Below are 25,582 nucleotides of genomic sequence, written 5' to 3' on the forward strand. Positions count from 1 at the left end.
TGTGTTTAAACTCTTGACAAACCATAATACAATGCATTCAGTAAGCCAAGTAAAGAGGTGGAGCAAAGCTGAGAATCAAGAAGTAAAAGTTACACAGCCAGGAATTATGGAAGAGTAAAACAAGCATGGGAGGCATGGACAAATTGGACTGGAATTTGCAGAAGTATTATGTGAGAATTCAAGGTAAGAAATTGTACTTCCCATTGTTCACCAACACAAAAGCTGTAGCATTGGTCAGCACCTACATCATACACTGCTTCGCAAATGAAAATATTCCACTGCTCCAGTCCAGAAGGTTTGTGGCAAGGGAATATCTTGCTCAGCCATCTGACGCCTCTGATCCCAAAAGGGCAGGATGTCCATCAACACTAAAGGCATCCACTTCAAGTGTTCCAGTTGAATTCCAGGCTTCTGGGTCCAGGCACATGATTGAATGCACAAAATTGGGGAAGCAAAGAAAATATGGAATTCACAATAAGCTCACAGTAAAGTAGTACTTTGTGTGCAGTAAGTGGCTCAGTAAGCAGTAAAGGAAACAAAAGAAAAATTCAGGGTAGGGATTTAAATTGTAATTCTGTCAGAGACAGCAAAGGACTTGGAAGAGCAGTTCGACGGAATGGGCAGTGTCTTGAAAGGAGGATATAAGATGAACATCAACAAAAGCAAAACGAGGATAATGGAATGTAGTCGAATTAAATCGGGTGACGCTGAGGGTATTAGATTAGGAAATGAGACACTTAAAGTACCGTATTTACTCGAATCTAAGCCGCACTTTTTTCCCTGTTTCTGTAATCCAAAAAACCGCCTGTGGCTTAGAATCGAGTGCAAAGTAAGCGGAAGTTCTGAAAAATGTTAGTAGGTGCCGCCACAACTAACTTCTGCCGTCGAATATATGTAGCGCTACACAGGCATGCTTTGTAGACACAAAGATAAACACTTGCGCCAAAACCTCTGCGTCAATAAATAAATTTTAAAAAGGTGGAAGACGAGCTTTTTTTCTCCGTCCCGAGTTTCGGCCATTTTCATACATTATCCAACGAAGTAAATACAAATTCCGTATTGTTCATCTTCGAATGTAGCAGAATTTCAATGTACTACGAAAATACGACTGGCAAGACTGTTTGGGATGTTTGTCAATATGGCCAACTGTACGTTCTGAATTTTTCCCTACCTGTGAGAAGAGATGGTTGCTAATAGGAACCTGATGAAATGTGAATCACATGCACTATTCTCTTCACCATAAGAATAATACAAATATAAACATTTTGCCATGTATTCTTTCGTGTTTTCTGCTATCTCATTTAAATCCTGTCTGCCTAATAAACTACGAAACTAGAGCGGGACAACAGAAAACGCGGAAGAATGTACGTATTGTGTCATGTTTATATTCATATTATTTTTATGCCTAATAGTGATACAGTCAGAAATGAAGCAGGGCAACTGACTAGATTTTTAAATCTAAGATGACTAATTTCTGTGCAGAATTTAATGTACTAAAGAAGCGGCCGCAAAGATTTTCAAACGAAGAAAACTTTTCGCCTAACTATCGTTCAGAACATGTTCTATCATACGCAGTCTATTATTTGGTACATGTTGATCATTATCAAAGAAAGCAGCTGTGTAAGTAACAACAAATAGCAGTATCTTGCCATTGTTTCGATAATGAGACGATTCCTCTTTTTTTTTTCAATTGTAAGCGGCGGTAGCGCGCACAAAAGCAAGCCATACCGCGAGCGGCGACAGGCCGTAAACACGCACTATCAGAATGCGACAAACAGTGCATGACACAGTACAGTAATGCATGTTCAGCTTAGAGTGGCATAAACACGTATAACAAAGAAAACGGCACTTAACATATCAAAATCATATCAAAGCAAAATAAGCAATCGATTCAAACCAGACGAATCACGTGAAAAAGGAAGGATACCCGTATAAATACTGACGGAGCGCCGGACGCATAGCAATGGCTACCTGGTAAAGCTTAACTGCTAAGCTTACAACTCGAACCAAACTACTGTAGCTGTATCGTCATTCATTCGACCTAAATTGTGTCTCATATTACAATGGACCAACTTTGTTTCGATATGGAGGTGCGGCCTAAAACTTTTCTCTCTCCTTGAATTTCGAGTCTCAAATTTCAGGTGCGGCTTAGATTCGGGAAATTTTTTTTCCTTTATTTCGAGTCTCATTTTTCAGGTGCGGCTTAGATTCGAGTGCGGCTTAGATTCGAGTAAATACGGTAGTAAATGAGTTTTGCTATTTGGGGAGCAAAATAACTGATGATGGCCGAAGTAGAGAGGGTATGAAATGTAGACTGGCAATGGCAAGGAAAACGTTTCTGAAGAAGAGAAATTTATTAACATCTTATATAGATTTAAGTGTCAGGAAGTTGTTTCTGAAAGTATTTGTATGGAGTGTAGCCATGTATGGAAGTGAAATGTGGACGATAAGTAGGTTGGACAAGAAGAGAATAGAAGCTTTCGAAATGTGGTGCAACAGAAGAATGTTGAAGATTAGATGGGTAGATTGCATAACTAATGAGGAGGTATTGAATAGAATTGGGGAGAAGAGGAGTTTTAGTGTTGGAGGGCAGCATGGAGGGTAAAAATCGTAGAGGGAGACCAAGAGATGAACACACTAAGCAGATTCAGAAGGATGTAGGTTGCAGTAGGTACTGGGAGATGATGAAGCTTGCACAGGATAGAATAGCATGGAGAGCTGCATCAAACCAGTCTCAGGACTGAAGACTAAAACAACAACAACAACAACAACAAGCTGCCCAGTATTGAATGTTTTGTTGTCTGGCACAAAAAAACAAACAAAAGTGTTAAGAGTGGCATGCCATGACTCCCATTTGGAGATCAATTAGAATATAGCATTTGTTTGTAGTTTATTTCATTTTTCCTCTTTCTAGTCTCTATATCAGTCAAGTAACCCAGAAATAAATGCAGATTGAAGAAAACAGTTTGGCAGTTAATGGTTTAATGCTGCCTAATACACACAAGCCACACTCTTTATTACGCCATCAGTTGTTGACTCCACAGGCTTGTCTTCTCTTTGCTTTCATATTATAATGTAAGTCAAACCTGCATTAATTTTACAGTAGTTTGCATCACTGTTTACCTTGTGTGGTTCTGTTTGTGAACAAAGCCTGTCACGTTACAAATACTTACTCCAGGAGAAAAAAAAATTATTAAAGGATATTTCTCATCTAACAAATATGTTGGTTCCTTGAAACTAATCTTTTTTTACCATCTGCTTCACCGCCATAAACTAATTCTCTACTCAGATACCAGCTTTGATAAACTTCTAAAAGTAGTTGTTACCTTGTGAGCATAACATTTATGTTCCTGTAAGTAATCTGATTGTAAGATTTCCCAGTTTTGTGTTTCTTTAAACACTTTCTTTATGTGATTGTCATTGCATTCCCTCCACTCTTTTTCTGTACCTTCATTTCCTGTGTCTACTTAATTCCACATACTTCTAATTTTTCCCATATTTCTACAAACACCATATATCCCTGGCCTCTGTTTGATCCTCAAATTCTGATTGCAACCATGTAATCATCCAGAAGTTTTCTGCAGAAACTGGAAATTATCTTCATTATTTTTATTAACTTTTTGAAATTCATTTCTTATTGGTATTATTAATATCTTTGATCTGTAGTTTGTGGGTATTTTTCTCCAGAAAAAAATTGCAGTACTAGTTCATTCTTTTTAAATGGAAAATATGAACAACTTGCTGACTAGTCTCTCCGCTGGTAGTTAAAGACCCTTTAGTGTGGAAGTCAATGCTAAAAAGATGGAGTGTTGTGACACAATTTATGTAACAAACTGTTTCATTCCTAGATTGCCCAGGAGAAAAGAGATTGCCTCTTAGTTAAACAGCAGGAATTAACTACTCAAGTGGCAGAGCTACGCCAAGCTACCAATGTTGCCCAGGAGGAGGCAGCTCAGTCACGAGAGTCAGCACGTAAGCTAGAGGCAACATTAGAGGCCGTGCAAGCAGAACGGCACACATTGGAGCGCGAATTAGCAGAGGTTCGACAGGAAAGCTCGTCACGTCTCATTGAATTGCAGAGACTCACCACACTGTTAGAAAATGCACGAGCGAAGGTATGTAATTGTTTCAAGATGAATATATGTAAGAAAATGAGAAAGACTTGTTAAGGGGAATTTACACGATTGATAATACCTTGAATGGATACACTGTCTGATAACATTATCTTTCTATAGATTGAGGAGTTAGAGTCAGCTCGTGAGTTGGAAGACAAATCTGATGTTGAAGAAATGTTGGACAATGTCAGGAAAGAGAAGGATACATTAGAGAGCCAAGTAGCCACAATGCAGGAACAAGTGTTACGTGGCCAGTGTGAAATCACTAGGTTGGAGGAACAATTGATGCACTTGCAGGAGGAGTGCAAGGTTGGTACTGATACAGGAAAACAATTTGGAAGGACAGTACAAATTGATACTCTTGAGTCTGTACTTTCAGTAGCATTATTCAATCATAATTTTTGTAAATGGTAACATTCTTTGGCTATTGCCACACATTGTTTTGATTTGAATTAAATTTATTTTCATAAACATTAAGAGCCATTAATATGTTTCGGGCTTATGCTAAGCAGTCATTGAGAGTGCTGAAGATAACCACTGGGTTGTATATTGCACACAGTCATTTTTACAGCAAAAGATATTAGATGCAATGAGACATACATAATTTGAGAAAACATGTGAAAGTTTTTTTAGCAACAATGTTTCATGTTTTAATTTACCATGTATTGACCTGTGGTATTGTACACTATAGAAATAGTTGAACTAGTTATGATTAATTTTCAGGTAACTCGTAATAATGCAAAGTCAGCACTTTCTGATTTGGAATACAAATTTGAAAGTCTTAAACAAGAAAAACAACAACTGTCAACAGAAGTGCAGGTCTTGCAAAAATCTCTTTCTGATATTAAGGTATTGTTATGATGACCTTATCTTCTTCTTTACATTTATAACGGTCCAAAAATTTCATTTTCTTTAATTTATGTAACTGTTATTGCAATGTAAATAATATTCATTGTCTTCTAGATGCAATGTCAGTGCTACCTAGATGATAAAGAGCAACTACAGGCAGTTTTAGCAGACTGTCAAAAGCACTTGAGTGAAGCTGAACAAAAGTTGACTGAACAGGAAAAGAGTCTTGAAGAAGAAAGGAGGTTACGGCAGCAAGAGGTAATGTATGTAGATGATGGACTTAACAGTATTATCTCATAACTACAGCACAAGATTTAAACAGTTAGCCATCCTTTTCAGTAAATTAGATGTTTTGTTATTCTCATCTAGTAAAGGCTGGATTATAATTTCTAAATATTTTTGGAAGGTGACTATCAACAGCCGTCAAGTAATATATAAAATGCATGTTTTATTTTAAACCCAAATAGCGATGGTTTTCAGTCGCAGACCATCTTCATGGATTAGGGTTAACACAGTTTAAGCCACATAATGACATCTGTCTTTACTTAAATAATGGTCATGTCTCGTGTGTAGAGCATGTCACGAATTCCAGTACACAACACAGATCTTCTAGAAGCAATCATAGTAATAATAATCATAAACAGAGCAGTACTGAAGAGAAGATAAAAAGTCAGTACCGATCTGTTTACAGTTCTTATAACTATGTTTGCTTCTAAAAGTTCTGTGTTGTGTACTGGAATTCATGACATGCTCTACACATGAGATGTGGCCATTATTTAAGAAGTGACAGATGCGATGTAGTCGCTTAAATTGTTTTAACCCTAATCTGTGATGATGGTATGTGACTGAAGCTGGTTGATATTTGAGTTTAAATAAAAGCAGCTGATGATCAAACATGTATTTTACACATTATAATTTCTCACAAATTGTAGTATAACACAGTTAAATTGTAGTGATCAGTGAGGTGATCCAGAAATGTGCTTGTAAGTTTCTTTCGAGTGAAACTTGCTTGTAAGTTTCTTTCGAGTTGACCTACATAATTGTAAATAGAGCAATAAACTTGTAAAAAAAATTGATATGGTGCAAGAAAGCAAACACAGTTGTTCTTGATGTGTACCTTCCTCCATTAAAATTTGGGAGTGCAGTTTCAGGAACTTGTTTCTTCTTCTTCTTCTAATATATTGGTTGGGTATCTCAGCGCTATCTCCTAAGTGAGCGGACAGACTGGGGCCATAGTACTCCTTCCATTGTTTTCAATCACAGATACACAAGTGTGGCTGACACTAATTGATGGCAAAGGGTTGGCATAAATTGAATCTGTAACTACATGGTCGATCCATGTTGGTGTATTGATGTACCATTATTAGTGGCGATGTACCATTATTAGTGGCTCCAAAGTGACATTTTTGCGAGTTTATTAAAGAAGTGATTTATCCCAGGATTTGTCCAAACTAAAACTGTGACCTCTGTTAGTCAAATTTTTCACCAAATGAATTTCAATTGCTTTTTTCACCCCCAAGTCACAAAAAGATAAAGTCGTTGCTAGAATTTTATGCTGCAGCTGCACTCCCAAAATGTAATGAATCAACACGCGCCCTTAATTCTATAAGAGAGTATGCAACTTGACTGAGTGTGCAACATAGACTGAACTATGGGCTGAACTGGGGCTCAAGCCTCAAACCTGACCTTTTACAGACAATCCTCATACCACTCAGTTGGTAAGAGCATTGCCTGTCAAAGGCAAGATTGCTTATTTGAGACAGTGTGTGGCACGCTGTTCTAAACAGTCCACAAGTTTCAAAACAATACTTGTTCCACTGAAGAGTGTGAGAGTCACTCCGCAAATATCGTGCTCATTGTTCTCTTCATTTCCTCATTGCTACTGCTTGTATATGAAATGGAGCATTTATAAATTAATTACTTGTTGCCATGTGAAAAATTCCATCCTTCTTTTTATAACTGTGTGATTGCAGGCTTCCTCATTGGTGACATCTTCTCATGTGGTTAGCTGAGTTATTGTGTCTTGTTACTGATTTCATAAAGGAGAAATTTTTTCTTGCAGAGTGAAGAATGGCAGCAGTTTCAGACTGATCTCTTAACAACAGTTAGAGTTGCGAACGACTTTAAGACTGAAGCAAGTGAGGAGCTGAAGAAGCTGTTGGTGGAAAACAAAAACTTGAGGGATAAGGTGCGAAACATAGAAGCACAGCTGGAGAAGTACAAAGGTAATGTGAACCACAGTAGGAACAAGAGCTATTTGTATTGACTGCTCACACAGAAAATTATCAGTACAGTATTTCCTTGATGCAACTGCTTGACATATTTAGTTGCATTGATGAAATATTGTGGGATTTACACAGTACGATCCTGTGACAAACCTGAGAAGTGTATGTGCTTACACTTCGTGTATCTTGCCTACAGGAGTCACCATTTACATCAAAGATCATCCACACTTCTTCACTAGTACTAATAATGTCACATTTCATTTAGTAGTCAGTGGCTCCTTTTTTCTCCCACAACAGGATTCTCTTTGGCTCCACTGCCTTGAAATGCAATTCATTTTCTGTGTCTTCAGTTTTGTTTCGGTTCACATCTACTTTCATTTGCTGAATTTGCTTTGTGTGTTACTAACACTGCCGTTGCATATTAATGCTACCCTGCAATAAATTACTACTGAACCATGAGAAAAATACTGTAAACAAAGTTCCCTTGTCTGTTATTTACATGTAGCACTCTGAAGATACTTACCCTTGAAGTATGCAGGAAAGAATGAGTGGGAATGCCAACTGTATGCTGTAGTAGTCTATTACACATTTTGTTAATTGAAGTTTGTCTTGGCATTTTCATTTCTTATATCTGTTGTTGACTGTTTTCCCGTTAGGTACAAAAATATGAGAAGGGAAGGTAGAGAGTAGAACAGATGATCTTTTGTATTTCTAACACCATATATATTAAAAAGAAAATACTTTTCTAGTTAATAATTGTTTCTATTTATGTTAGAGGGATTACAACGTATTGAGAGGCTAGCTGACATGTCAGGAATCTCCAGAAACACTGGACTGGTATTCATTATAGAACTCCCCAGGGGACTCGCCACTCTTTCATGAGTACAAGCTTGGCAACCATGGGGCCCCAGCCTTTGCAACATTGATTCCTCTTTCTGAGCTGCAAACCTACACTTAGATTATCTCTTATCTCCTCTGTGTTTCCATTGGATGGTTCTTTTGGTGTAGACCCTGCTTGGACTTCGCTCATAATTTTGGTCTTGATTTCTAGTTTCACAGTGCTGTCTTCATCTTGCGCACCTGTTCAGAGTGGGTGGCACTGTGGCGGATAGTTCGCACATGAAATGAATTAAACTTCCACCTGCTTGTGGTTAAACGGTCCCAAAAATCGTTTCAAATGGCAAGGCCATGTACGATGCAAGAAAATACAATCCTAGTGCATTCCCTTCCCTTGCCACACTGTGAGAGGCATGCAGGACTAGATGGCAAGGAGCAAAATCCTCCCTCAAATTCCTGGTCTGTTCCTGGATCGACGAGGGCACCTTTCTGGTTACAAAGTCTTTATTTTTTATGGAAAACATTGAAGACAAATACGGGAAAGTTGCAGCCATGTCTAAGATGAAGAGCTGTTCCTTCCTCATTAAAATACCATCTCCTGCCCAGTCACAGGTGCTGCTTTGTTGTGAAAAGTTAAGTGATATCCCTGTGACTGTCACTCCCCACAAGTGTCTCAATAAGGTCCAGGGCATCATCTTTCACTGTGATCTCCTCCTGCAATCTGACAATGAGCTGCAGGCCAACTTAGAGTGACAAGGTGTGCACTTCATCCATTGTGTCCATAGGGGATCAAGGGAAAACGGAGTTGCTATCAGGGCCTTCATCTTGGCTTTGGAGGGTGATGCTTCAGAAGGTCAAGGTGTGACATGAAACACAATGTTCCTCCTCCTAAGAGGAGCTTCAGGTTTATGAAGTTAGGACATATGTTTCCCCATTGTACTGCTACCTCTAAATGTAGGGATGTAGTCGTCCAATGCATACGAATGTTCTTTGTGTTCCTACCCCCATGTGTGTAAACTGTGGCAAACTCCGTTCTCCCTGCTCACCAGATGACTCTTATTTTCAAGTGTGAGAAGAAAATCAGGCATGTAAGACACTGAACATGCTCACATATCAAGAGGCCAGAAAAAAGTAGAAGTATCTTAAACCCAGACCAATTACACAGTCTCACGCTACAGCTGCAATGTCATTGCCTTCTCTGTCGATGGTGCCTGTTGCGTCTCTTACAGTAGGCACCTTGCATTGATACCTGTATCCTGGGCAGTTTGGGATCCCTTCTGCTGCTTCCACTCCACCCAGTTCAGGAACATTGGCTCCAAGTCTGACAGGAACACTGGTCCCCATCCACCACTCGGAGGCACCTCATCCTCCTCTGGCTTCTCTAGTTAGGAAGAGGTCCCTTGGGCCTCTTCCTTCCACAGTTCCTGCTGGTCCACAGCTAGATGCCAGCTGGTGGCTGAAGGAACCACAGGCTGCTGGCCATTGAACTTCTCGTTGTTTCTCTGTCCCTGAAACCAATTCAGGGAAATCTTCTCCATCCTCATATTGTAAGAAATGCCGATGGCCACCACATCACTGGACTCTGCATGTTCTCCTTTTGTGTCCAAGGTGGAGATCCTTGTGGCACCTGAAGAACCAGATCTCTGTGGCAAGGTGCTGGGGAACCTATGTCAGTGAATCCTTTGACGTCTCGACTGATGGCAGTACATGACCTTGAATTGTAACCAGCACCCCACTAGTAGCTTCATGCCCCCACAGTATTAAGACACCCTGACACCAGTAGAATAGTAATGTGTTTTTTCACCACTTCCCTGAGCTACAGCAGCTTTTAAGCACATATCCTGCATTCTGTACTGCCATCCAGGAAACTGTTTGTGGTTCTGCCTGCTTTATTACTTCGTTTGTTGTCTATGGTGTCGACGTACTGCGTTGCTACACAGGCTGAAAAATGAAGTTGGTAGTTTGGACACTGACTACTGTAAATAGTGTAGCAGACAGGTACACATTTGCGTTTCACCGTAGTTTACTTTCACTACTTACAACCAACCATATACACATTTAATATGGCCAGTGCACTATTGTTTAACTTTCCATAAGCCTCATTAATAGTTTGCAGGTGAACATCCACATACTGCTACAATAGTTCACTGTTGTAAATCTATGTGCAGTAAAAGCCTAACCACACAGTTCAGTCTTTCAAATAAATTGAACAGTCACTGTCATTGCTTGTTACTTGTACTACGAGGGTTAAGCCAAATTATTTGTTTGAATCATGAAATTAACAAATATAAGTACACAAACAATAATTTGGACAAAACTGTTAATTACTTTGGAATTAATTAAGAGCCGGCTCTGCTAACATGTTTTCGAATGGAGCTAAATAGATCCTTTAAAAATACTAGTAGTTGCTCCTCCAAATGTTTATAATTAGTACAGAATTTACATCTGTTTAGAAGTCAACAGTAGAATTTAAGTTACGAAACAATTACTGATTTCACCCTATAACAAAAGATACTAACTAGGTATAGTTGAAATAAATTAGAAAATCAATTACATTCATAAAACTAAGCACAAAATTAGATCTCATGTTATATTCTTTAAAACTGAGGGCCAACCTTTCTTTTTATGAAATACAGATTATGTTAATAGTAATGAGTTCAAATTGAAAAAAACGAATTTAAGGAGGCAGGTGGAAAAACAAGAGGGGAAGTAAAATTATTCCAGCTTGCTCCGTCACATCGGTATCCAGCAACTAGAACACCTGTCCTTCATGTCTACCGAGGTTATTTTGGGAATCGTACTGATTATAAGAGGGGTTTGTATGTGTGTGCTGGACACTGTATGCTGTGACCTTGTGCCTCTTGTTACACTGTTGGAAGCTTTGGCTGTTTGGGTACGGACATGGGCACAACAGGATTTTACCATCTGTAAATGATCACTGGCCTTTGTAAAGACATCTAAACTTTCATGGCACAGCTTGATCTTTGCCTCTTGAACTCTCATGCCCCCACACACTTCAGTGTGGCATACACAACTTATTCGGCCATTGATCTCTTCTTTAGCAGTTCTGGTCTTCTACCATGTGTTCAGTGGAGGGTCCATGATGACCTATGTGATAATGAACACTTCCTGGCCTTCTTCCCTCCCTCAGCGTTGCTCCCCTGGACCCTTGCCCAGGTGGGTTCTTCATAATTCTGACTGGGATAGGTTCACCTCTGCTGTCTACCTTAACTCCAATCGCAATCGGGATGCTGCCATTGGAAGATGATACCCTGTTGGACCCCAGAGATCACTGCAGCCATTAGGCATCATAGGTTGACTCTTTTGGCACTCATCACTGTTACATCTTGTTGCCTTTAAATGGCTTTCTGACTGCATTCACTACCTCATAAAATGACAAAAGCAAGAATCCTGGGAATGGTGCATTTCCGCCAATGGATCACATACCTCCCCAACACAGGTATACCTAGATTTTCCATTTGTACTGATCCAGACACTGTTGCCGAACAGATTTGTGAGCATTATGCTCACGCATCTGCGTCTCATAACCCCCACCCCACCTTTCAGCTCATAAAACAACTGGATGAGTGAATGCGCTTACCTGCTGTTGCCCACCACATGGGGCCATATGATGCTCCATTCAGTGGATGGGCTCTCAGTTGATTATCAGCGTCACATCCTTGTCCACTTCAGTCGGATCTGGAACGAGGGTGGTTTCCTATCTGAGTGAAGAGAAAGCATGTTGGTTCTGGTACTGCAACCAGTTAAGAACCGCCTTCAGATGGACAGTTATCACCCAGTCAACATTACCAAGTTCCTCTGTAAGTCGCTTGAATGTGTGGTGAGCAAGCCGCTGTGACGCTCCTTGAGTCTAGGGGCTTCTGGCTGCATCTCAGGGCTGTTTTTGCAAAGGCCATTCCACTGCTGATAATTTGTTTCACCTGGAGTCCACCATCCAGATGGCCTTTGCCTTTGCACATCATCAGCACCACATCAGTGTCTTTTTTGACCTACAGACTCTGAGGTCCACTCCCAATTTTTGTCATGAACTTCCTGTCGCATACATCCCCCTTCCCCCTCCCCAATATTCAAGAGAATGGTGTCCTGCAGGGCTCTGTAATGAGAATCTCTCTCTCTCAGGTGGCTATCAGTGGTCTATTGGTGACTGTGTGGTCTTCATATCACCCTCCTTATATGCCAACAATGTTTGCTTTTATTATTGCTCCTTTAATATGGTTGTTGCTAAGTGTTGCCTACAGGATGCCATACGAAAGTTGCAGTTACGGGCTCTCATCCATGAATTTTGGTTTTCAGCCACCAAGACTCACGTCATGCACTTCAGTCACTGTCGTACTGCCCACCCACAGCCAGAGCTTTATCTAGACAGTCAGTTACTTCTTGTAGTTGAGATGCACTGCTTTCTGGGACTATTCTTCGATTCCAAGCTGACATGGTTTCCCCACCTTCATCAACTTAAGCGAAAGTGGTGGGAACAGTTCAATGCAGTTCGCTGCACTAGTAACACTGTCTGGGATGCAGATCGCTCTACCCTCCCACTGCTTTACAAAGCCCTGATTCAGTTCCATTTTAACTATGGGAGTCTTGCATATGGTTCTGCATTACCCTCAACGTTGGGAATACTGGACCCCGTTCGCTATTGTGGGGTCAAACTTGCAACAGGAACCTTCTGAACTAGCCCTGTGAAAACTCCACTGTCACCTCTGGTCACGGAGACATCGCATCTGCTCCCATGGCTTTTGCCCCTACTCCGGATTTGTCTTGAAATCTCCTTCCGTTCAAAAGGTCCTTTGACCCCACAATTTTTAGCCGCCTGTTCTTGGGTTGTGATTGAGAAGTATCTTGGTTTGGAAGTGGTATTCACTGATGGTTCAACAGTCAACAGACAAACAGGTTGTGCATACACATGTACGTTGCAGTGAACTCCACTCTCTACCAGACAGCTGCAGTGTCTTCACTGCTAAATTGATGGCCATTAAATGAGCACCGAGCCATGTCTGTTTTTGCACTGGGAAAAGTATCTTAATCTGTAGTGACTCCCTTAGCAGCCTTCAGGCTATAGACCAATGCTGCTCTCATCACACACCGGTTACGACTATCCAGGATATTGTCTCTGACTTCCATTAAGTGGTGTGGCCAGTCATTTTCGGTTGGACCGCTGGTCATGTTGGGGTTTCAGGAAATGAACGAGCTGACTGGTTGGCCAAGCTGGCCATGAGGATGCAGATTCTGGAATTTGGGGTCCCAGAACTGGACCTTTGGTCGTTCATGCGCCATGGATTGTTGGAAGTCTGGAACTCGGATTGATCTGTCCTGATGGTCCCAAACAAACTGAGAACAATTAAGGAGACCGCGACCACATGGCAAACTTCCCTGCATGTGTCTCACAGTGAATCCACTGTCCTCCGTAGACTCGGTATTGGTCACACTCGGCTGACGTATGGCTACATTTTCAGACGTGAGGATCCCTCTCACCGCCAAACTAGAGCCCTCCTGACGGTGGCCCCCTTACTCGTAGATCGCTTAGGTTGACTTCTTGAGCTTTGAGAGTTTTCAAATAAAAAAAACAATCAGAGACATTAAAAGATACTACTTTTGACCGTACCGTTGTGAAATGTAATAAATTAAAACAAATAAGTTTAAAAATTTTAAATTGTTAAAAAAGAAATGGTTAAATGTTAGTATGTGATTCTGAGGCACTCTTCCAGTGATTGTTGAAAAAATAGTAACATACACAAAAACCTAACAAAATAAGACAAGAATGATAAAACAACTAGGGAAAAACCAAATGAATGGAAAAAAAAATTAAGGAAGTAATCAGCACCCTCTGTTGCTATAGCCACTAGAATGCAGTGTAGGTGAGAAATGGTTGGAAGAACCTATCAGCCAGAAGGCCTTTCGTACAAAGAGGAGGATGAAATATTGGACCAGTCAGTTAGTAAGATTATATAGTCAAATAGGCGTATAAACAAAAGGAGTAACACTTTAACACAAGGGTAATGCAGTCAATGCAAGAAAATAAGCAAATATGTAAAGCATGGTATATTCAGTAATGAGAAGGCAATTTATTCATAAGTGAGGTGTCCAACGATTAACTCTTGCAATACCAAAGGGGGGCAGGGGTGATACTTTATGCTCACCCTTTGAAAGAAGTGTAACCTAGTCAGTTTCTTTATATATTAAAATTTTGAAAAAAAAAATTTATTAGTTTTAATGAATTCTTCTATCAGATTCCATATATGTTTGAAATTTTTCAGTTAAACTTCATCAAAAAATTTAAATCTCAGTAGTAAATGCCACTATTCTTAGTGGAAGTTGTATTCAATATTTCCAGTTTCAGGCCTGCCTTACATATCATAGTCTCTATATGTGCATTTTCTTATATTTCTTTGTGGGGTCATAAAGTACATTGATATTGCTAAGTGTGCGTTAAAAGCTATTTTCAGGTGCTGGACACTGATCACACATCAATACCTCTTTCAAAAGTACATTGTTAATATAATTCAAGAACAGTTAACTTTTTATTTGCTCAATGTTATTGGGTGAGGTGGGCATAAAGTAACCCCCACCCCACCCCACCCCACCCCACCCCACTCTCTGGTGATAGCGTTATGGAAAATGCCTTGGTATTGCTAGGGTTAATGTAAGACATAGTCGAACAAAGCAAAATAGCAGTACTTACAGCAGCGTTTTGACCATTGAGCACACTTGCTGGCACCTGTTTTTTGGCTTTATAAATTTGAAGCTCTTCTGATAAATTGAGAGCATTGCCTTCTTCCACCCTGTGGAGAATACACATTCTGTTAATGCTCCCTATATTATGGCGGGTTTCTGATAAATGCAGTCCCGAGGTAGGTTGCTCCTTAAACCCTGCGTAACAAGAGTGGCTAGTTTGGCTGATATAATACTTGACCACAATTAATTCTGTATACCCCAGAGCTGTCAAATTTATAGTAAGCACTTCTTGGATAATGTTTTACATAAAGTTTTCCGTAAATCTCTAACCACAGGCGATTTTTCTGATTTTTTTTTTCCCCCAAATACAAAATTGTGAGATTTTTATTTGACAATTAGAATAATTATAAGGGTTTAACTGTAGGAATGAAGCAAAACACCCATTTTTAGAGTTGATTTTTAATTGATATTTAATGTAAATAATGTGGGAAATGTGGAAACTTACTGATGAATCTTTTGAGGGATATGTCTTAAACCAAGGTTCTGTGCACAAGCTTGGGAGTATGAGTACAAAATTACCACATATTACCGTATTTACTCGAATCTAAGCCGCACCTGAAAAATGAGACTCGAAATCAAGGAAAAAAATTTTCCCGAATCTAAGCCACACCTGAAATTTGAGACTCGAAATACAAGAGGAGAGAAAAGTTTTAGGCCGCACCTCCCAATCGAAACAAAGTTGGTCCACTTTAAGATGAGACACAATTTAGGTCGAATGAATGACGATACAGCTACAGTAGTTTGGTTCAAGTCGTAAGCTTAGCAGTTAAGCTTTACCAGGTAGCCATTGCTATGCGTCAGGCGCTCCGTCCGTACTTATACAGGTACCCTTCCTTTTTCACGTGCTTCGTCTGGTTTGAATTGATTGCTTATTTTTCTTTGATCTGATAAGTTCCATTTTCTTTGTTATAGGTGTTTACGTCATTCGAAGCTGAAAATGCATTACTGTACTGTGTCATGCATTGTTTGTCGCATTATGATAGTGCGTGTTTACGGCCTGTCACCGTTCGCGGCATGGCTTGCTTTTCTGCGCGCTATCGCCGCTTACAATTAAAAAAAGAAAGGAATCGTCTCATTAGCGAAACAATGGCAAGAGACTGCTATTTGTTGTTACTTACACTGCTGCTTTCTTTGATAATGATCAACAAGAACCAAATAATAGACTGTGTATGATAGAACATGTTCTGAACAAGAGTTAAGCGAAAATTTTTCCCCGTTTGAGAATCTTTGCAGACACCTCTTTAGTACATTACATTACATTCTGCTAAGAAATTAGAGCCATCTTAGATTTAAAAATCTAGTCAATTATCGTGCTTCATTTCTGACTGTATCACTATTAGCCATACGAATAATACGAATATAAACATGACATGATCTGTATGCGTTTGCTGTTGTCTCACTCTAGTTTCGTAGTTTATTAGGCAGACAGGATTTAAATGAGATAGCAGCAAACACGAAAGAATACATCGCAAAATGTTTATATTCGTGTATGTGATTCACAATTCATAAAAGTTCCTATTAGCAACCATCTCTTCTCACGGGTAGGAAAAAATTCAGAATGTAGAGTTGGCCATATTGACAAAAACCCCAAACAGTCTTGCCAGTCGGATTTTCGTAGTACATTGAAATGCTGCTACATTCGAAGATGAACAATACAGAATTTGTATTTACTTCGTTGGATAATGTATGAAAATGCAGTGGTCGAAACTTGGGGCGGAGTAAAAAGCTCGTCTTCCACCCTTTTTTTTTTTTTTTTTTTTTTTTTTTTTTTTACTGACGCAGAGGTTTTGGCGCCAGTATTTATCTTTGTGCCTGCAAAGCAAGTCTGTGTAGCGCTACATATATTAGACGGCAGAAATTAGTTGTGGCGGCACCTACCAACATTTTTCAGAACTTCCGCTTACTTTGCACTCGATTCTAAGCCGCAGGCGGCTTTTTGGATTACAAAAAACGGAAAAAAAGTGCGGCTTAGATTCGAGTAAATACGGTACTATTTAGGGATGTAACTGTCATTGCTGAATTTATTGCAAACAAATAAGATTCCTTGGTATTCAGATACAGTAAAACATTAAAGTAGTGTGCTTCAGATGCTGCTACTGTGTAATGACATGTTTGCACTTTTCTAACATGACAAACAAGCTGTAGAGAAATGCAGCTTGGAGGTCATCCACAATTTGCTTTATTTTGTAAATGTGTGTCCTTACATTTTCAGGTCTGTATTCAGTAACCTTAAAGATAATTGCTTTCTGGACGGAAAGGTTTTCTGTTTCAAAATCTGTTTGACAATTTCAAAACACATGCATAAGATTTCTACATGGGTGAAATAATAAAAAGAGAATTACCCAAGTGTTAACAGTCCATTTAGTTGTTACAGGAGGATATATTACTGCTAAACTATATATATTTTGTGTTAATCTATAATGTTACATAAATTTATGAAAAAAGGAAACAAGATTAAGCACCAATGTAATTCAAGTTGTACTAAACTACTGCAACCTATTCCTAATATCTATAACCCATAAGAGAAAGACGTCCTGAACAGAACTTGAAGGAAAGTGCAGTAATGTAATGATGATTACAAATTATTTTTTTATTTGTAGTAAAATATGTAATTAAAATTAAAAACATTTTAATTTTAATGTAAATTGTAGGTGAATGCAATACCTTAGAAGAGAAAGTAATTGATCGGGAATTGCTGCTGAGAAAACTGTCTGGTGAAGATGTCACAGATGGGTCTCGAAGGGCAAAATTGCAAAGAGGAAGGCCACTAGTTTCTCAACGTCCATATAAAATTAAAGAAAGAGCTGAAAGCTTACCAGATTTAATGATAGTCCATGACATGTCTCATGGAGCACACATTTTCCCTGATGTTTCAACAGCAGGCCAGTCAGATGTCGCACCAAGAGAGAGTCAGGAGTTAGAAAAAAACAGTGCCGATTGTTTTAATGGGATACAAAATAAACTTGTCACAACAAACAACAATAAAGACTATCTGCGGTTGTATTACGATAAAATGCCTGATATTAATGAAGGCGAGGTGGAAAACATTGCAGGTTCTGAAAATAAGCCCACTACGCAATTAAATTCTGTGAATACTACAGCTATAGCTGAAACGTATAACAAACAGTTTGTGAACTTCCACAATCGAGCCAGACTGTCAGACATGATTGTTTATAGGCCTGTGGAAGTGATGAATAGAGGTGAAAATAAGTATATTGAACAAATTCAGAAAAACAAAATTTTGGTGCAGACTTCAGATCAAAACGAAAATTGGAAGGATGACCTGGACGGTTTCTCAGGGATTTTCAGTAACAAAACAACACACACATTATATGAAAATGGGAAAGCCTTACTCCAAGAGAGTGTGGCACCTTCTCAATTATCAGGAAGTGCAAATGGAAATTTATGTGGCAATTGTAGTCCAGCTGAAGCAGAAGATCTGTCTGGCACTATCTGCTGCTCTTGTTGGAATTTGCAGAGTGAACAGGAAAATAACCAGAAAGGAAAGTCTGCAGCCGCATGTATGGAAAAACACTGTGATAAAAATGCAACTTCAGTAGACAAAAATGAGAAAATAACATTCAAGCTTCAAAAAATATTTCCGTCTTCAAATAAGAAACAAAACCTGGAAACCTTGCACAAAGTGAAACCTGAAACGAGACATGTTAATCATAGGAAGCAGAATTTGTCCCCACGTGTGACAAAAAAAAGGATTAAGTTTCCTGACAATGACACTTCAAGGTTTAAAAACATAATTCATAAAGCATTTGCATGTCCAGACAACAAAGAGAGAGCCACTGTGGCATCCAATGTACCTGATAGTGACTGTTGCTCAGTAGACTCATTCACAGTATCATCTACAGATAAACTGTGTCATCGCTCCATAGGAAACAGACATACTTTGGATCTTGCAGACATTGATACTAACAATGAAACTCAGATTTTTGATATACACTGGAGATTCTCAGATGTGAAAGCAAGTGACTCGTTCCTCTCAAAAATAGCCAAGTTTGAAAGTTTACAGAGACCTACTGCATCACTCTGCGACTTGCCACAAACGGGAGTTGTGTTAAGGGCCAAAGACAGCAGTAAACCACAGAGTCCAACACAGCGATGGTCCAGCCCAAGCAGTTCTCTCTTATGTTGTAAGTTTTGCATCAAACCACAAGCATCTTTGTGTCACTTTGCAGTGTCTTCTGCTATGTGTGACTGTTTCAGTGTGCAAAAGGATCTCTCTTCAGCATGCGATTTGGTATGCTTTCCCTTCCAGGCTTGGCTGTTTGCACAACAGTGTCAGTTTGTCTGTTCTTGTTATTCTATGACGTATGCTAAGGAACATAAGCACTCCTGCATCCATTATGTGGCTTTAGCAGAAAGTCAGTCACAGATGAACAAATGGTGAAATGTGTTCTACGAAAATGGAGTTTAGTAAAGTTACAACAGATTAGATAGGTGTCCTACATTGTAGCTACAGGTCAATAAAGAGTTCACTCTACATTCCTGAACGGTTGTAATTAGTGCTGGCTACAGAGAGAGAGAGAGAGAGAGAGAGAGAGAGAGAGAGAGTGATTGAGTGTGTGGGTGCATGCTTGGGTGCTTGCATTTGGGGGGGGGGGGGATTGTTTTGAAATGTTAGATCGAGCTTTTGCACCGTTTCATTAGGAGCCTCTGAATGGTTCTTCTGAGACATACGTTTCACTTTAGGTACTTCTGACAGAATAAAGGTACTTACAATCTATTTTCATTTCACTGAATAGTCTCCATCGCCTCATAAAGTGGTGAACTCTATGTTATTGTAATCTTATTAACCATTGACATGTAGTTATGAAACCCATTTTATTTTGAATGAAAATATATACCCCGCCACATCCCCCTACCCCTCCCCCCTTCCCCGTGGCCCCCTCCCCACCCCAGTAAGTAATGCCCCACATTTTTTAAAAAAGCCATAAATATACATAGACAAATGTCCTTGGTGGTACTTCACATTTTATGTTTGTTCTGTGTGCTGGTGAAGTTTCGAACCGTTCTGGCAGATGGCAGAGCCATAGTAAAACGTCAAAATGACGTCTATATATGACTCAAATTACAAGCAGTGTGCTGTTATTGAATTCTTGTGTGCAGAAAAAGAAACTGTGGTAAACATCCATGAACATTCGTGTGCAGTTGATAGGAGTACAGTTGGATGAGGGGTAGAGAAAGTTACAGCCTTAGGAAATGCAGAAACAGACATGCTGAATCATGCGGATGCCATTATTCGTGCCGACCAGTGCACCAGAACTCGACAATTGGCTCTACAGTTTTCAGTCGGCATTGGAAGTGCATCTGCAATGATGGAGACTCTCGAATATTTAAAGGGATGCTCACCATGGGTTCCACAAATGCTCATAGTGGACCACAAGATTCAAAGAAAGGCCATTTCATCTGAATTTGTTGGAGTGTTTTGAGACCGATGGAGAGGAATGTTTATCATGGATCAGTATGGGGGACGAAAACTGGGTGCACCATTTTGTGCTGGAAACAAAAAGGCTGTCCATGGTGTGGCATCATCCTCCTTCACCACAAAAGAAGAAATTCAAGGCAACCCCCTGTGCCAGTCAAGTCATGGTGACAGCCTTCTGGGATTGTGATTGTGTCATTCTCGAGGATATGATGCCAAGAGGGTCAACCATCAGTTCGGAGGTATACGTGAAGGCTCTGAATAAACTTGAGAACCGTTTCCGACGTGTTCTATCAGACAATAATCTAGTAGAAATCTTGCTCCAGCATGATAATGCATGCCCACACACTAATCTGAGAACCTGGGAACACACTGCCAAACTGGGGTTGGACATCATTGCCTCATCCACCCTAAAGTCCAGACCTGGCACCCTCGGACTTCCATCTCTTTGGGCCACTTGAAGATCCAGTGAAAACATGGCTACACCTACAAGACAAGAGCTTTTACCAGCAGGGAATACATGCGCTTGCACAACGTTGGCATGTGGCCATAGAATGTGATGGAGACTACACAGAAAAATAGGACATGGACAAGACATGTTGATGTATATTGTCACCAAATACTGTCTCTTAACAATAAATATGTTATGAAAAAAAAGTGGGGCTTTACTTATTGAATGACCTTCATAGGTTTAGTTCAGTCTTCTTTTTTTGGGCATTCTTCATAATTTTGTGCATAAGAATACATAAAGAATATTTACAAATTAATAATGCTACAACATTAAATATTTTATGAGCACCATAAAGTAAATGAACTTAAGAATATCTCCCGTTATTCCTAATATATGCCAACTTTGATTCCACTGTTCTCCATTCAAATCTTCAGAAGTGCGATACTCAATTACTAGAGTATCTACTATCTATGTGAAGTATTTTCCTGTTGAGAGAATCATAAAATTTTGAGTGGTGCATATTCAACCCAGAATGAGAACATAGGAAAACATGATTTTAAATACCTAATTTCTTCCCAGACAAAAAAATTACATGTGTGATAATAGTTTTGGATATAGTAATTTTGCCAGGAGAATCTGAAAATCCAAATAAATTCATCTTACTTGCTCCCTTGTATGAGACACAAAGTTTATCAGAACACTTGGTGTCAGGTCAACCCATTACCTTTCGTCAAATGAGTGCCTCATCTCTTTCCTCAGCATCTCTTGTGATAGCCCCATAGGTAATTGGAGGAACCACACTACGTGAAACTGATAACTTACTCGCTTGTTAACCTGATCCTCTGGGTAACCCCAGTTGTAATCTACCACATTAAGGTGGTGAGTAACACAGCAGTGATATTGTGACCTTTCCTGTGAGGGACATGCATATAAGGTGGAAAATTGAGTATAGTCCCTTCGCAGGCTGAGCAGAATCACATAGTTGAGTCATGAGAATGAACTGGTACTCTCTTCACATTTTCTCTCTGCCTTTCATCTCTGTAGTCTTCAGATTGAGAGAGATGTCTGTGAGTTAACGTTACCTGTGTCAGCAGTGAGTGTCTAGTGCAATCTAGCAATGCTATAACACAATAGTTGCAGCAGCATTGTTAAACCTGTTTTTAGTTTTGCAGTTTTCTGAGAACTGATGTTTGTATGACAGCAATAATGGGTATCCATTTTTAACTTTGAGCTGGCAGATCTTGTGTTAGTTGTTAACAAAACAGTGATAAGGTATGTTCTTCACCAGTTGGATTTATTTTGTATGCAAGAGAGGTGGTGATTACTTCTTCCTTTGTGTTGAAATTTGCTCTCTCCATGAAGGCACCGAATACTATTGTGTGTCATCACTTGCTTGTTCGCAGATGTGAGAAAGAAAATACGCAGGCCTTCATCAGGGCTGATCCTGTGAACTAGTATACGAGAAAACCATCATTTGACTGTGTATTGTTATATTTATCTTTTGTACTGTTCAGATTTCGGCTTTTAAACTGTTGTCAGGTACAATGCTAAAAGTTGTATGATCATTGTAAGTTGTGTATGTTAAGGCAGTTAAGTTCTTTTACAGTTAAATCTTAAAGATGTGTGTTAACCTTATTCAACAGTTCAATTTTAAAGACATGGGTTAGCCTTGTTTACCTGCTTTTGACAGCCTTAACAGATATGACTTAATAATGGTCTTACAACTTTTAGCATTGTTCTTCACAATGACATAAAAGCCAAAATCTGGATAGTACAAAAGATAAACATAAGAATAAACAGTCAAACGGTTGTTTACGTTTTTAAAAAGTATTGCATGACTGTGGCTCAACGTCATCAAAAAAGTTTTAGTATACGAGACATGAATGTAAAACAATATTAATTGAGTGAAGTTCTGAATGAGGGTGCAGTAGTTGCATTGTTCTGCAGTGTATTGTCTAGCGCCGTTCTTATTCTTCTTGATATTTCAAATAATGTTTTAAGTGTCATGCTGTTAAGCTTGAGTTTTTTGTCCTTAATTTTTCAGGCTTTATGTGTTCATGATTCTCACTGCCTGCTTTGCGTTCACTGGGAAACCTGTGTGTTTGCAATTTTTGATGAGTTTTCTTATTTAAAATATTTTATGTTGTATGTAAGAGGTGTTTTTCCAGTCTTGTATATAGTACATTGCTTTCTTACCAGACACAGGTTATGGAAGTCTTTGATGGCATTGCTGAATAAGTCTCATTGAGATGCAACTCTTTAGATTGAGAATTAAAACTCGCTGGATGCACCTTGAACCTGAGAGGGTATGATGATGTTCATAACTCAGCTTTGACACTGCTGGTTTCAGTGCATTCACAAGGGGAAGCTCTCAGACTCTGCCAGCTGCTCATGTTTGGCAAATCACTTGTGTGTACCATCTGAGATGAAAGACTCGAAGATGTTTTGGATCAACTTGTGCTTCCCATTTCTGAGAAAATTACCCCTAAAATTTATGATGCGCAGTTGACTCATAATTGACGGGATCGATAGATAATTGGAAAATTAAGCACTTTTCGTCAACACGTATGGCTTCTGAAAAATGCATATTGTCATGGAAATTGAGCAAAGAAACTTTTTCGACTTCCATTTATGTACCCAAAAGGTACGCACTGTCACTGGCATAGTGACCAAGGCATCTCGCTCAGTAGCAGAGAACTTGTGTAAGATTCCTAGTTGCAGTCTGCATTTTAAAATCATACTTTTCAGATAACAAGTTTTGTACGGTATTGGAATCCTGGGGTGAACAGACTAACACCATCATGTGTTACGTCATGTCTATAGATAATGGTGGTCAACTGACTTGCACGCTAGAAGTAATACTGCCAAATTGCAAGCCTGTGTGCTAGTTAAAAACTTTGTTTAGAGGTTTCAAAATTAGTCTGCTTCTGGAAACCCAGCAGAAATTGCACAGTCAAGCAAATGCAATAATGATTCACAGCATAATTCATGATTAACTTTTAGCAGCAATTGTTCAGACAATGTATTGTGTGTGGTATTCATCCAGATTAATTCCTGATCAAGAAATGTTTTTAAATGTAAACAAAGTGTATTCCCCTCACAGTCTTCAGATGGAACAATGCAGTTACATAAAGATTGCATTCATTAGATATTGTTGGTGTCCTGAGTATATCGCTTCAAATGTTTATATGACAAGTTACATCCATCTAGTTTGAAGGAAATTGAAGACTTCTAACAGAGCAAGTGGAAGAATCATTATAAAGTGACCAGGATTAAATTTTTAGTTCTTTATTAATCGAAGTTATTTCAGAAATTTATTTGCTAAAAGTAGTTGTTAGAGTCTATTGATTTACTAGCCTTATTAACTCTCCTATGCCTATCAATTTCAGAATGAGGGGAGGGGTGTATGTGTTTGTGGGGAGGAAGGAGGGTGGGAGGAAGGGGAAGGGTCTGCAGAGTGCAACTGGGTATAGAACACTGGTTCCCCGCTCCACAGACAGTTTGCTTGGTCACTACACGACCAGTGCTTTTCATTTAGCAGCCTTTATGTTATGGGTACATAGGCAGCAGTCAGAAAAGTGTCTTTCCTAGATTTATAGGAAAATATGCATTTGTGGACTCCATGTATGTTGATGAAAATTGCATATTTTCCAATATCTATCAATCACATCAATTTTTAGTCGATTGTGTATCATAAACTTCAGGGGTGGTTTTTTCAAAAACAAAGGAGAGAGTGAGGGGGTGTTAAGCCAAAACAAAGGGTGATACACCCTGAGAAATCCAGGAAAAACTTGGGAATTTTTTCATCTGGGAAAAACCCAGGATTTTTTATTTTATTTTATATAGTTCTGGGAGTTTCTCATCAATTTAGTTCTCAGTGTAATTTTTGCAATTTTGAGAATTGATACTCAAATAAAGAATTTTATTTAAGTTTGCTACTGCAGAATAGTAGTGCAGCAATAAAACATAAATGAGAGAATGACACCAAAATAAAACTTAAGTTCGGAAAAAAAGTGCCATGTACAACAACAAAACACTGTGGACACACTAGCATCCGTTGACAGCAAAATGCGTCAAAGACAATGCAATACTTCTTAACAGGAGACTGCTTTCGATGTGGAGCCCACAAGATTGTGATCCTCCCTTCGATGAGTCTGATGTTTCAGCTGTTTACATTTCTAACACATCGCAGGAAAATTTTGTGAATGGTGGCTTTGGAAGTGATATTTTCAAAGTAAATTTCGTTTTACGCAAGATGTATTATGTTAAGTGTGAGAATGTGTAACAAATTTCTTGCATCTCATTCAAAACTCAAGTCTTCGAGGACCAACAACTTAGAAAAATTTTGGGCCCAGAAAACCAGCCACTTACGGCATTATTCAAAATTTTAGTGGCAGATTTGTGTTTGATGTATCCTGTAGGGTAACACAGGCTAAAAAGGATCAAGTGTCAAGGTTAGTTTTTCATATTCAATTTAGTTCTTTGAGTGCGGAGTGAGTTCTTTAGCAATTCCACACATAACTGACTTTTCCACGTAAAAGTTGAAGTGGTAAACTGAACATGTATTCAGCCGGGTAACCATAAAATGTTTGGTGCACAGCAGTGAAATTTATAGCTGTGGATGTCAGAAATATCCAGCTGCTGCGATTTAAGCTGTGGTCTAACCACACCCTCGGAAAGAAATGGCGAAACATTTTTGACAGCCTGTATTATGTATGGGAGCTTAGCTTTTCCTGTAGGTACACTGTGTCTATATTACATTAAATCGGTAACTTTTCCTATCTGTGTGTTCACACTGCTTAACAGTGTTGTATTGGCTGACTACATCACACATGTATCTGCTGTCATTGATGGATGAAAAAAAAAAGTTCTGAGGTTCGATGCTGGTGTATAAAGCTTCACCATTCAAAGGACC

General features: G+C 39.2%; 1 protein-coding gene across 7 annotated transcripts in view; it reads left to right on the forward strand.

The window, feature by feature from the left end:
• LOC126101575 (cytospin-A) overlaps nt 1-25,582 on the forward strand; it is a 534,312-nt gene that overhangs the window by 484,916 nt on the left and 23,814 nt on the right. For 4 of the 7 annotated variants that reach the window (XM_049912225.1, XM_049912224.1, XM_049912227.1 and 1 more), the window contains exons 8-13: nt 3,849-4,115; nt 4,236-4,424; nt 4,839-4,964; nt 5,079-5,222; nt 7,027-7,189; nt 17,431-18,924. In XM_049912225.1, the coding sequence (XP_049768182.1) occupies nt 3,849-4,115; nt 4,236-4,424; nt 4,839-4,964; nt 5,079-5,222; nt 7,027-7,189; nt 17,431-18,924 (2,383 nt within the window). The remainder of the gene's footprint in view (nt 1-3,848; nt 4,116-4,235; nt 4,425-4,838; nt 4,965-5,078; nt 5,223-7,026; nt 7,190-17,430; nt 18,925-25,582) is intronic. The other 3 variants (XM_049912228.1, XM_049912230.1, XM_049912229.1) reach the window with 1 other exon arrangement.

This window comes from Schistocerca cancellata, chromosome 9, assembly GCF_023864275.1.
Source record: "Schistocerca cancellata isolate TAMUIC-IGC-003103 chromosome 9, iqSchCanc2.1, whole genome shotgun sequence".
NCBI classification, from domain to species: Eukaryota; Metazoa; Arthropoda; class Insecta; order Orthoptera; family Acrididae; genus Schistocerca; species Schistocerca cancellata.